This window comes from Giraffa tippelskirchi, chromosome 9 (assembly GCF_054371585.1).
Source record: "Giraffa tippelskirchi isolate mGirTip1 chromosome 9, T2T-mGirTip1v1.2.pri, whole genome shotgun sequence".
Classification (NCBI taxonomy): Eukaryota; Metazoa; Chordata; class Mammalia; order Artiodactyla; family Giraffidae; genus Giraffa; species Giraffa tippelskirchi.
The window spans coordinates 13,604,636-13,619,229 of NC_137283.1; the positions used below are offsets into that span (position 1 = coordinate 13,604,636).

General features: G+C 41.5%; 1 protein-coding gene across 40 annotated transcripts in view; it reads right to left on the reverse strand.

Annotated features, from left to right (window-relative positions):
• The window catches only part of ULK4 (unc-51 like kinase 4), a 477,098-nt gene that overhangs the window by 261,158 nt on the left and 201,346 nt on the right, over positions 1 to 14,594 (reverse strand). For 39 of the 40 annotated variants that reach the window (XM_081527570.1, XM_081527572.1, XM_081527573.1 and 36 more), the window contains one exon: positions 6,908 to 6,956. The exons of the other annotated variant lie outside the window; for it this stretch is intronic. In XM_081527570.1, coding sequence (XP_081383696.1) covers positions 6,908 to 6,956 — 49 coding nt within the window. The remainder of the gene's footprint in view (positions 1 to 6,907; positions 6,957 to 14,594) is intronic. 40 annotated transcript variants of the gene reach the window in all.

Consider the following 14,594-nt stretch of genomic DNA (forward strand, 5'->3'; position numbering starts at 1 on the left):
GGTCTCCTCCATTGCAGGCAGATTCTTTAATGTCTGAGACACCAGGGAAGCCCAAGAAACAAGAATGATGATGATAAAACTCAAGATCCTGTTGGCTTGGGAGAAGCCCTATGTGACACACTCTATGCGCCCTGAGATTGGCCAAACACATCCTAAGCCTTATTTCAGCATTTTTTTCAGTGAGTATAATTCGTAGCTTTTAACTTAATAAAGTCCATATTCTTTCAAAGCCCAATTGGGCTGATTATGCAGAAACCAATGATGCTTTACCCAAGTTATTGATATGTTTCTTTTACTAAGCTTCAACCCATTTATTCAGCTAACTAGGTAACATGGTATTGATCAGATCAAAGCCACTGGTTCAGTTGCTATTTGAACAAATTCACTTCATTCAATCCAGTATCAATACATTGCACCTCTGCCCGAAAGAGTTATACTGCAAATATACCTTTATGACACAAGCTACTAAGAACAGATGTGCACAAATCCACCTCCTTCCCGATTCCCACCAAACAAAATGCTTCTAAGTACACACTTTAACAGCAGTATGTTAGCGGTGTATAAACTCATCTTCATATACAACATGAATTGGTTATGAGTCCATCCTACAATCCACAGAATCCCTGACTGGCATTCATGTAGGATGAAGAATCAGATTCACCCCCTGCATTCAGTAAGTATTCTTTGTCTAACTTTTAAAGTACTTTCCTAAGTCAAGCATTTTGAAATTGGCATCAAACCATGTTTCCTGTTTTAGAAATTCATGCTCAAGTGCATAGCAGAAGCGTATCAACGGCATATTGAACACAAACAGTCTTAGCTTATAAGGAACTTGTCATTTTAACCCTAAGAACCAACTCACATTAGATGGGCTGCAACTAGAATAGATCAAAGTAACTTTAAAAGTCTGATGAATACTTGGGATCGGAAACATTTCTTACATGTGATGTGGCTACCAGTGTGTACTACCTTAGTATCTCAGTGATTAAATCCTTTATGCTCCAAAGGTCCACAGGGCTTTATAGGTAGCCCTAGTGGTAAAGAACCTGCCTGCCAATGCAGGAGACTTAAGAGATGTGGTCCAATCCCTGGGTTGGGAAGATCCCCTGGAGAAGGGAATGGCAACCTACTCCAGTATTCTTGCCTGGGGAATGATATGGATAGAGGAGCCTGGTGGGCTACAGTCTATAGGGTCACGAAGAGTTGGACATGACTGAAGAGACACGCAGGCAGGGTGTGATAGCACCCTGTGTTTTCAGACATCCACTGGGGTTAAACAGGACTGAAGCAATGCAGCACCAAAGTCCATAAAGAGATTCTTTCCTAAAGGTACCACTGACTTGGCAGATTTACTCAAGCTTGTTTTAACTGCTATCATTGAGAACTGCTAAAACAATATAATTGTCAAACTAGTGTATTGCTAAGCCCATTTTTATTGTTAACATTTGCCAATGAAATTGCTCTTTAATTGTTTGCTCTGGAATAGACACATAAAATATCGTGACAGTGATATTTTGGCACATATTGGAAAATATGCTATGAATATAGATTTTTTCCAATAAAATACAGGTTGCCCATATTACTTGGCATTAAAATGATTTACAGAAGTAGGCCAAAAGATAAAACACTGAAACAAAACGAAGAGAGGCCAGAGTTATAGCAAAATGCAAAGGCTGATCCATCCAAATTCATATTTAAGACTCATTTAAACACAACGTTTACTCTTTGGAACACTTGCCAATGAGGAAAGAAGAGGAAAGCAGGAGAAAGGGAGAAGGCTTTCCATCCAGCTCATCCAGCAACTCGACACTCAAAACCCAAGCCATCAGGGCCTCCTGTGGTTGACTCTCCAGCAGTCCCCGTTTATTAAGCAGATCCAGACTGCCTAAGCGTCACAGACCCTGCAGCCTGTGTATGGGAGTCTGTTTGGCTTAATTCAGGGCAGGCTGCCTGAGCCTCTGCTCTGTCCAGCACTGGCCTTGTGCTGTCAGGGAAAATGCAGTGTCTCACCCAGGTGGGCTCTGCCAGGGAAGCAGCGCCCAGCTGCTATGGCAGCTCCTTTTTGTAAGCCATCAGCTATGTGGCTCTATCCACCACTTGGCCTGCCAAGAGTGGGGACACTTGCAGGTCGAATCCAGGATTAAAAATATCCTGCCTGCTCTCTGGCCTGACTGTGACGCTAGAACTCCCAGGCCCTTAGATCAGACCTCTGGGACCAGCTCTGTCTTTTAAGCTTCCTTCCCAGAGTTCCTCTGGCTGATCTCAAAAGCCTCGCTGATGGAAATTGCCGGCAGCTCCCAAAATCCAGCTTTCAACCTGTTTCAAGTTTCCAGTGTAAGCTCATGACCCTAAGCCTGGTTCTCCCCCCAGCACAACCCCTTGGCCAGGCAGTCTACCTCCTCACTTCATGCTGCCCTGGCTGCAAAGGGGCTCAAAAAGATCTTTTTTAAGTAGAGGATCCTGACTTTTTAATTTTTAAGTGGAAGTATAGTTTATGGACAATAGTATATGTTACAGGTGCAGAATATATTGATTCACATCTTTTAAAGGTTACACTACATTAATAGCTATTATAAAATACTGGCTATTTCCCCACGTACAATACAGCCTTGTAACTTATTTTATACATAATTGTACTCTTAGTTCTCCATTCCTATACTGCCCTCTCCTTCCTTCCCTCTCTGCACTGGTAACCACTACTTGGTTTAGAGGATCCTGACTTTGAAGAGTATAAATTATTTGCAAAGCCAACAAATAAGGAACAATCACAGTATAAAGACCTGCAGGATCTGGTCCCAAAGTACTCACTTCCTACCATCTCTCCATGGCACTGGTGCAGGCACATTTAAGTACTCACCATACCCTAGCTGCAAGGACCCTCTCCTCACGACAACCCCCTGTTAAAAGGTTACTTCTGTGAGACTCCTCTCCCTACACGGAGCAGAGCCCATCACTCCCTCCCCTGGAAATCACAGTACTCTCTTTCTCTCTCAGTAAAGCTCCTACCAAACAGGACAACAGACGCAGAATCCTGCCCCCTTCATCTTCACCTTCTTCTAGGCCTGCAGGAAAGACACAGACACTGACTACAGTCCCTGCCCGCCAGATGAGACAGTTTTGCTTTCTTAAAGGAAAACATCTCAGACAAGATGTCTTCATCGTGGGTAAAAGTGCACATCATATGGGAAACTCAAGACAAGAAGGAAGTTATAAATTCCATTATCTGGCTTTAGGTACATCAAACCAAAGATGGAAAACAGTTATGGGCTGAGAGTAAAGAAAACAATCATCAAGAGATCACGGTGGACCACCAGCTGAACAGGTCACATGCTGCTTTGTTTTTTAATGAGGGGCCAGAGACACAAGCAGTAGCCAAGGGGGTCTCAGTACAATCTACTCATTACGTCTTGTTCTGATCAAACCACCATGAGAAGCTGTTATATATACACCAGACACCACCTAGGCCCTTGAACTTAGAAACCAAACCTAACTAAAGTATACACTGTGTTTCCTTGAATCTAGGAATCCATCAGTTCTAAGATACACCATTATTTTATCAAGAAGAAAAATGCTGCCAATTAAACTATGGCATAGTTTCTTACTATGAATTTTCATTTCTTACTTAGAATTTTCATTTTATTTTTATTGAAAGAGTTCGTTTAAACTTAGACATATGTTTCTATAACATATTATTCTTGGGCACTAATAAAATAAAAAGAAAAGGAAAACTGACATGTATCAGTTAAGGCAATGACAACCAGGTCACCTGGCCGAAGGCAACTGTTAAATGTCACTGGTTTGGGCACCACAGTCCAGTTTCAGAAATGTTAAAATTAAAAACAAAAATGTACAGCACAGAATCAATAAAACACTCTGTCTAGCTCAGTGACAAAAATTTAGAAAGGACAAGGCAGTAGTTCACAGGATAACTGCTAAAAAAGACACTTCACTGATTAAAAATGTATGCATACAGAGAAAAAAGTTCAGATTATTCAACTCAAGAAAGACGAAAATAGAATAAGGATTCGAGAACATTCTTCAAGGACATCAAAAGTCCTGTCCCAAAAAAGTGATTTCCAACTGTTTTTTCTTCACATTTTTTTTAAAATACACTTTTAAATACATTTAAAATATATTTTTTAAAAAGGAAGAGCCGACGAGAAACTTGAGCATGGACCTGTTCCATTTGGAGGAAGAGTCTCACCTAGAAATGCCTCTGAAGTCACACTACATGCAACCAGCTGGAATCCTGACCTGGAGAGTGTGTGTAACCTCCACCCACTCCCTGTGACAGCTACAACCCAACGACAAGGGTTTAAATGGTGGCACCGATCAATTAAACATTTGCACAATATGAAGCCTTGCTAGTTGCCTGTGATGCAAAGATTCAGCACGTTATTGAGGGGAGGCGGGCAGGGGTTGGTAAGCCACAAGGGAGAATTTTCCACATGTGGGATTTCGGACCTTGAGATGACTGCCAAAGGCTGGGATGAGAACCTTCTATCAGTCACAAGGAGCCGTAGTGATCTTAGCAGGTCAGGAGCCTCCTGGGCACAGCAAGGGGGTAAGTAACATCCGAGAGTTTCAGGTATGGCCAAGCTCCAGCTCTCTGTGTCTGAACACCAAGTCTCTTTTCAAGCACAAGCCAGATGTGGCTGAGAGTGGACAGCTTTGGCTCCTGCCCCCTGCCCAACCATGTGGCTGAACCCAGCAGTTTACAGCACCCATGGCCCTCCAAACACAAATCCGACTCCACAACAAATTAGCAAGCGATGTATGTCCTGCGGAAGGTGGGAGATGCATATATCGCCGGGCGGAGCTTAACAACCCCCAGTACACAGCTGGTAATTGCCATGGTGCGTCACCTCCTGTTTCTCTGTTTTCTCTATTTCTTCTCCTGAATGCCCAGAGGTTGCTCTGCTGGAAGCAAAACAAGTGGGTGCTAGAGCAATGCCTGCGGACTGGGGGTAGATTCTCAGGGTTCCTCTATGTTCTTGGGCTCTGCTGAGACCAGGAGATAGAGGAGGGCCACCGAGCCAGTCTGTTTCCCTTGCAGACAAAACCGGGGAATGTAGGGGAGCCATCGCACTGATCCCTTCCCTGCTGGCTGTAATGAGGACAGAGGCCCATGCAGGGATGGAGCGGAGGGGAGGACGCCCTGGGCCTGCCCCCGCCCTGGACCTCCTTCACTGCCCCTTCTTTCCCAGCAACCCTTGGCGCCCTCTCAGTGCCTGACCCAGCTGGCGAACTGTCTTGTATAACTGTAGCTCCCATGGCCCAGATCTGCCCCTCTGGGCGCAGCTCTCAGGCCCCATCACGAAGCAGGGCCAGAGGACTGGGAGCGTGGCTCTGCTGGGCTTAGGACCCAAGCGGAATGCCAAAAAACACTGCCCTCATCTGCATGCTGCTTTGCATCTCATTTGCATACCCACAAGAGACTGACCCAGACTTGTCTGTGAGTGTCCAGGAGTCTCCGGCAGAGAGAGGTGTGGGTCAGTGGTGGCTTGCTACAGGGTCAGGGGCACTGAGTGCGGCAGTGAGTGCATGGGACATTTGGAAGGAGGTTGCCACTATCTTCTCCTGACACTTCCCCTAAAATCCCCTTTGACCACTGGAAGTGGTTCAGTCCTCTTAGGACGGCAGCTCTGGGTCATCTTGGTGTCACTTGAGCATGCCCACCCATGCCCACGTCTACTCCCCAACCTAACTCAAATAGCTCAGCAAACCCCACAGCTCTCCTCCAAGGGCAATCTGTGGCCAAGAAAAATAATGTTTTCACCATACAGCCCTATCAGAGCACAAGTAACATGTAGATTAATATTTTAAGATGATTAAAGAGAGCTAATTTTCCATGTGTAGGGTTATCTGATGGTACAAGCTATTGCTCTATGGATGACCAAGTCAGGTTCCACTGATCTGACTAGGGATGGGTCCCCTCCTTTGTCGCTTGCGCTGACAGTTAGCCACGGAGGGAAAGTTTTTGGTAAAAGGGGACAACTCACCTAGGTATAAGAGAACATTTCTTTGTCTAAGGGCACTCCCTTGCTGTAAGTACCAACTCGGTTTTCAGCGTAATTTTCAGATTTATGTTTAGTATAAATAGAGATTTAGCAGACGTGAGAAAAGCCAACCCTACATCCCGTTTTATTCTCTACACAGAGTAACCAGAGAGGAAAGGTTTTCTTTAACTGGCGGTTTTGAATCAAGCTGCGTTCTATGAATAGGAAAAAAAAAATGGTGTACAGAAGCTAAGCTACTCTACATTCTGAAGAAGACAACTTCCTGCCCACAGGCATCAAACTGTTGACCTGACTCAGTGATCACAAAGTCAGAGAGGTTCACGCTGAACATGAGAACATGCAGACTGAAGCACAGCAATCATCATTCTGCCCTTTCATCCACAAACCAACCTCAGACACAGTATTCTTTGTATATTTTGTTGTTGTTCAGTTGCTAAGCCATGTTCGACTCTTTGCAACCCAATGGACTGCAGCACGCCAGGCTCCCCTGTTCTTCACCATTGCTTGGAGCTTGCTCAAACTCGTGTCCATCGAGTCAGTGATGCTATCCAACCATCTCATCCTCTGTCATCCCCTTCTCCTCCATGCCTTCAATCTTTCCCAGCATACTTCTATATATATCTTTCTATAGTAGATAACGTAATTTTTAACTTAATAGAAATAAAATGTAAAGGATTTCCAGAAAGATTGCAGATCATTAAATAATATCCCTGTACAATCTCAGAGCTAGACAAAAGCTCAGACAAGGAAACTGAGGCCCAATAAGGTGAAGTGACACCATGGACACACAACCCTGCTGTGCAGGCCACCCAACCAAACAACAGGCCAAAACTTGAAAAACGTTTCAATTTTTCACTTGAATTTCAGACACACATTTCTTTTCTTACCAGAATTACTTCAAAAACGCGTGGGATCAGTTTGCTGTCTTCTACAAGTCTGTTAAAAAAATACAAAGATAATTTATTAATAATAATTTTTAAAATTATTTAAGCTGCTGTCCTGACATGGAGCACTGCAGCCCCATGTTTTACTGCTGAAATTCTGTGACTGAGGAACAGTATGATTAAATGCTCATTTTAATACACTGAATTACATCTAAATACAAGAAATGTGAGGCTTCTTTGCGAATGACTATTAGCTTTGCCTCATTGATCTGCAGCAGGCAAAACCTCAAACAGATACATATAAATGTAAAAAATGTATTAAAAATTCACAATTATTATAAAGACTATCAAAATAGGCAATGCCAGCTGAAATATGTAACCTATCCTTCATGTAGTTAAATTATAAGCTTGCCACACTGCAATCTTTCATATATGCCTCATTAGTTATCTTCTCAGCATTAACGATTTAATGTACAATGATTTTTAATGATCTTTAACTTTAAAAAAAAGTAGATACCAATCACACAATAGCTTCTAGGCACTTTCATCAAACCCAGTTATAAGTTGTCATCTATTTGTAACAGAAGAGTTTCTCCAAGCAATTAAAGGGAAAATAGCCTTTATTCAAAGGGGATAGTTTTTTTAAGAACAATACTTCAATCTCTAAATATTCCTTTAGTCCAAGGGTCAGAGAACTTTCTCTCTAAAGGGCCAAATAGTAAATATTCTAGGCTTAGCAGGCCACACAGTCTCTATAGCAACAATTACCTCTGTCACAATAGTGTAAAAGTAGGTATAAATTATCTATAAATTAATAAGCATGGCTGTGTTCCAATAAAATTTTATTTACAAAAACAAGTAGTTTCCCATATTAGGCCCACAAACTATAATTTGCTGATCCTCCTTCAGTTTAAAAAGAAAATCAAATTCCTTAACTTGACTAGAATTTACTTTGTAGGATAAACCACAGTGCTTAAGACAAGCATATTCCTTTCGTTGTAGATATGGGCTGTTTGTCTATTTCACAGAGGACGTCAGGTGGATAGAAAGGAAATTTATCATCTGGCCTCCTTGGAGCTTGTTTGTCTATAATACTACATTGATAAAAGAAAAGCCTATGAGACTAGCAAAAAAAAGATCACAATGTTTTACAAATATCTGTTAAGGAAAAGTGAGCTACAGAGTGAATCCCCAAAGACAGATGCACTTAGAATGCCCTAGCTCAGTATCTAGCAAAAATAAACGTGATCATTTTCTATAGTCTCGATAGATCAGAGGGGAAAAGTTTTGACTATAAGTATTAAATATATTGATATTCTCTCACTTTCCTGGGCAACTGCAGGCTCAGGTATGAAGATGGAGCTCCTTATACCATGAATGGGTAGGACAGGAAATTCACAAACTCAGGACCAAATGCAACTTTAGGTCAACACATCCTTATTCCTCTTCGTTTCCTAGATGTTAACCACTCATTTCCTAAATTGGTCTTCTAAAATTTTCGTGATATATACTCTTATCAGGCCCAGGCCTGAAAGAGCCAAGCACAAACATCTCTGAGTTTGGTTGCCCTAGCAACCAAAAGTCAAGAACATCACAGGGACACAGGCACCACTGCTTCCTCAGTGGTACCAAGGAGTGACAGCTCCCTGTATCACAGCCTACTCCAACATTCAGATCCAGAAGCAGACACTCACAATGCCACACTTTTTATGATGGTATTTTAAAACACATTCTATTACCAACATGTGTGCATGCTAAGTTGGCTTCAGTCGTGTCTGACTCTTTGCGACCCTATGGACCCTATGTAGCCCTCCAGGCTCCTGTGTCCATGGTATTCACCAAGCAAGAATACTGGAGCGGGTTGCCACACTCTCCTCCTGGGGATCTTCCCGACCCAAGGATCAAACTCCTCCTGTCTCTGTGTCTCCTGCATTAGCAGGCAGGTTCTTTACCACTAGCATCATATGACTACATAAATGACCTTAATTCAATCTTAAAAATTTCAACTAGTTCTTCTCCAGGTCTCTGCATGACAAGCAGGCTGACCTACACTACCTCTTAAGACTCTTTTAAGTTCTAACAGTTCGATCCTTATGTTCTTCTGAACACAATCAACCAGAACAATTTTGTTCTTTGATCTGACTAACACATCATTTAGAGCCATGCTTGGAAAATTAAAAGTGAACTCAAGGTTAAAAAAAAAAATACACTTTTAGTGAAAAAAACATTTTCTTCTATGACATTTTCTGTGACCCATGAACTAACCTCACATGTAATCCCAAAAGAATGCTAAAACAGATATGGGACAGGGATGGCTACAAACACAACTATCTAAAATGCATCAGTTTTCCAGACTGTGGGAAGTGACTGATAAGTGGGCGATGAGTACTGACTAGCATTTTCTTAAATTTAAATTAATAAAATAGATATCTGAAGGTGTCACACATACTATTGTTTCTGTGGCATTTTTATTTCACTTATATGTGTACCGGGTAGTGACCTAAAATACAGTTTGTTTTATTTTGAATTGTATAAAAAACATCTGAAATCCACAGATTCCAGGCTGCTTCAGAGACCTTAGTTTTTAATATGTTCTTAAATTTTGATTTTAAAAACTGGGTCTGCTTACTTAACGCATCTCCTTTCATATCACCACAGGTCCAATTAGTAGCTCCGTTCTCAAATGACCAAACACTTAATGTGCTCTGAATAATGGAGTGCTCTTCCTCTGACTTGGTATTCTGGGGAGCAGCTCCGGGGCTTGGGCCTCTGTAGACCAGGGAGGACGAGGCTTACCTCTGAACAACATGAACGTGGCTGCTTCTCAGGGAACTATTCAGGCAGAAAGTCTTAAATCATTATATTAGACTTTGGAAAATCATGATGCAAAAGGCAACCTTATCTGGGGGCTCTGTTGTGGCTGGCCCCCATGATTTAAATGACCAGTATCATTTTACTACATGAGTCTGTTATTTCCTAAAATTGAAAAGAATGAAAATGCTATGGCTTATGGACAGCCTGAAGGACAGGAAGGGAAAGATTTATCTGAACTTTCTAAACCAAAAACAAAGTAGAGATCTTTTTGAAATTATCCCACATCTTCAAAGGATTGTGAAGTTATTAACTGCGGTAAACTTTTCTTCCTTTATGTTAGCCATCTGAGCACACTGTGTTTAAGTAATTCCAGATGATTAAGTTGAATATACTGCCATTTCTAAATTCCATTCCTGGGACTACTTTACATTGGGTTTTTTGGGGGGGGTGTTGGGGGAGGGGTTCTTTTTTCCCTTTATGGTGTAATTAATGATATGAGTGTGTGATGCAGAATTTTCCTTACAAAGTTTGTTTCAGGAGATTCACTGGGATTTTTGTTTATCTGTGGTTCATGTTATTAACAAAACAGGTACTGTTAGCATTAGAAAATTTTAAATGAACTTGTGAAAATCTTTAGGATATCTGATTTGGAATTCTAACTCCCTCCTGTTCTTAAAGCAAACGTTGCCATTGATGTTGGGAAGTTTTTTAAAATTTTAATTAATGAATTATTTTATTAATTGATAAATTATGTATTGATAAAAATTTTAAAGTATTTACTGATGTTTGAGAACTCATTTAAAATACCATATATTTAAATTCTGATAAATACTTGGTTGAGATTTAACTATGGAAGCCATAAGCACAAATTTACAAGAAAATTTTATCACAAACCATGGTAAATGATAACCAAAAGGATTCATTATTATTTAAACTACACTTTAAATAATAGGTCAACACTTTTGATCTAAGAAAAAACAATGGCTTTTGAGGTAAAGTTATCGAGTGACCTATGGAGTCAAGGTGACCTTGGTTTTCTCTATTTTCTGGCACAATTAATCTTCATATACTTTGAAAATAGGGCTAAATATAAACTAGCAATATTTAGATACAAAAGACTAGGTGCAACTTAGGTAGGGAAAATTGGTACAGAGAGATCACTCTAGCTCTGTTCAGAGAGATATAGCAGTAGGTTGAGTTGAATTTCAAACTATTATTAACTTTTAAAAAAAAAAAAAAAAGCTTTTTTCTTTTTTTAAAAAAAGCTTTTTTTTTTTTTTTTTTAAGAAAAAAGCAGGCAGAGGATCTCCACCTGCTTTTTGCTCAGTTGTACAGGTAAGAAAAGTGGCCTCCAAAAGTGATACAGCATGTCTACAGACACATGGGGTCTATCCATCGAGTCACACCGTCCTGAGTTTGCTTCCTCACTCGAGGTCTTTAATCTGCTCCTAGGGTGGAGACAGCACACACGAAGAAGGGCCACGAGCCTAGAGCCACCGTCCTCATCAGTCAATCCTGTCCTTCAGGAACAACGTCCTCCCCAGAGGCTTCTCCGCGGTCTCTGCAATTCTGGAATCTGTCTAGTCATAAACATCTTACTTAGTACTGGAGACATTTCTTCTTCCTGCATACTATGTCAGGTTATGACTAACACTTTTGAACCCTTGTGACGAGCTAATCTTACAGCTCAAAATCACTGCCTTCAAGCTCAGTCGAGTCAAATGGCTTGACAAATATCTGACAAACAGGTATCGTATAATAGCACTTACATGTCAAATCTACAAGAATGGTACAAATGAACTTATTTACAAAACAGAAATTGAGTTACATGTGTAGAAAACAATGTTACGGTTAACGGGGGAATGGGAGGGATAAATTGGGAATTGGGATTGACATATACACACAACTATATATAAAACAGATAATAAAGATCTACTGTATGGCACAGGGAACTATACTCAGTACTCTGTACTGAACTATGTGGGAACAGAATCTTAAAAAGAGTGACTGTATGTATATGTAAAACTGAGTCACTTTGCTGTACACCTGCTACACAACATTGTAAATCAACTATATCTCAATGAAGACATTTTAAATGGCTTGACAGATACATAAGCAAACAAGAAAATAAAACTCAACTTCCATCAGAGATATATGCACAGGGTATAGGTGCCTAGACATGGGGAGAACTTAGTGAGTAGCCCAGACGACTGAAAGGAGGTGCTCATGAGCCTTGAGAGACAGGGGATTGGCCAGTTACAGTGTGCGGAGACAGCTGTGCCTACCTGGAGATGGTGGTGAAGAGAATCAGAGAAGGCTAATTAGTAAAGAAACTATGTAACTGTCAGGCTCGCAAGTGTGGCTTTCGCCCTGAAAGATGGGAAGCCTCCAATGGGTTTTAAGCCAAAGGAGGACACAGTTGGATTTGTTATTCAAACTCCAATCTGCCAGTAACGGGAAAAAGGAACTGGTGAAGGAGTGCAGGCTTGAACGTCACTCCTCAAAGAGTGGTCTGCCAGCCTGCCAACAGCCACAGATCTATGACAATATAGTGACAGAACCTGAAAAGATTACATTTTTATGTTAGATCTGATGATAAATTTAAACTTTATGGCAGTTTTAAAACATGGCCCCAGCAACAAATGATGACAAACAGAACATCTGTATCAAAGGACCTGTCCACGAGATGTTTACAGTGGGGCATCCCGGCAGAGACCACCTTCCCCAGGGAGCACATTTCACAGCACCAGGAGTCAGACATACTGATGTCATATACACCCTAATACCATGCATCAAGGAAGGCACATCCTCACTTCTGGGGTACACTTGTGAAAAATGCACAACACTAATCTAACCATGAAAAATTCAAGCAAATTTGAGGGGCATCTTACAAAATAACCACTCATGTATGTCGAAAGTGTTAGTCATGAAAGAAGACCTAACTAAAGAAGGTCTGTTCTTTACGTCTGTGTGAAGGAGACAATGGGATGATTTGAGAGAACAGCACTGAAACAAATGCATTACAATGTAAAACAGGTAACTAGTGCCAGTCTGATGTATGACAGAGGGCACCCAAACCCAGTGCTCTGTGACAACCAGGAGGGACAGGGTGGGGAGGGAGACGGGAGGGGGTTCAGGAGGGAGAGGACAAAAGTATACCTATGCCGATTCATACTGATATATGATAAAAACCATTAGAATGCTGTAATTATCCTACAATTAAAACAAAAAAAATTCTTTTTTACAAAGACAACAGAAGGGTGAGAACTGTCCCAGACTGGAGCAGACTAAGAAGACGTGAAAACTAAATGCAGTGTGGGGTCCTAAATTGGACCTGGGGCCAGAGAAAGGACAGTACTGGGAAAACTGGCAAAACTGGAGTAAGATCTGCAGATTACTTGACAGTGAAAGATGTTTCTCCCTGGAAGAAAAGCTATGACAAACCTAGTTCAGTTCAGTTCAGTTCAGTCGCTCAGTCGTGTCCGACTCTCTGCGACTCCATGAATTGCAGCACGCCAGGCCTCTCTGTCCATCACCAACTCCCGGAGTCCACCCAAACCCATGTCCATCGAGTCAGTGATGCCATCCAACCATCTCATCCTCTGTCGTCCCCTTCTCCTCTCGCCCCCAATCCTACCCAGCATTAGGGTCTTTTCCAATGAGTCAACCCTTCGCATGAGGTGCCCAAAGTATTGGAGTTTCAGCTTCAACATCAGACCTTCCAATGAACACCCAGGATTGATCTCTTTTAGGATGGATTGATTGGATCTTCTTGCAGTCCAAGGGACTCTCAAGAGTCTTCTCCAACACCACAGTTCAAAAGCATCAATTCTTCGGCGCTCAGCTTTCTTCACCGTCCAACTCTCACATCCATACATGACCACTGGAAAAACCATAGCCTTGACTAGACGGACTTTTCTTGGAAAAGTAATGTCTCTGCTTTTAAATATGCTATCTAGGTTGGCCATAACCTTCCTTCCAAGTAGTAAGCGTCTTTTAATCTCATGGCTGCAATCACCATCAGCAGTGATTTTGGAGCCCAAAAAAATAAAGTCTGACACTGTTTCCCCATCTACTTCCCATGAAGTGATGGGACCAGATGCCATGATGTTAGTTTTCTGAACGTTGAGCTTTAAGCCAACTTTTTCACTCTCCTCTTTCACCTTCATCATGAGGCTCTTTAGTTCCTCTTCACTTTCTGCCATAAGGGTGGTGTCATCCGCATATCTGAGGTTATTGATATTTCTCCCGGCAATCTTGATTCCAGCTTGTGTTTCTTCCAGCCCAGCGTTTCTCATGATGTACTCTGCATATAAGTTAAATAAGCAGGGTGACAATATACAGCCTTGACGTACTCCTTTTCCTATTTGGAACCAGACTGTTGTTCCATGTCCAGTTCTAACTGTTGCTTCCTGACCTGCATACAGGTTTCTCAAGAGACAGGCCAGGTGGTCTGGTATTCCAATCTCTTTCAGAATTTTCCACAGTTTATTGTGATCCACACAGTCAAAGGCTTTGACATAGTCAATAAAGCAGAAATAGATGTTTTTCTGGAACTCTCTTGCTTTTTCGATGATCCAGCGGATATTGGCAAACCTAGACAGTGTATTAAAAAGCAGAGACATCACTTTGCCAACAAAGGTCCATACAGTCAAAATATAGTCAAAAAAACTACTGGTTTTTCCAGTAGCTTTTCCAATAGTCATGTATGGATGTGAGAGTTGGACAATAAGGAAGGCTGAGCGCTGAAGAATTGATGTTTTTGAGCTGTGGTGTTGGAGAAGACTCTTGACAGTCCCTTGGACTACAAGGAGACCAAACCAGTCAATCCTAAAGGAAATCAACCCTGAATATTCATTGGAAGGACTGATGCTGA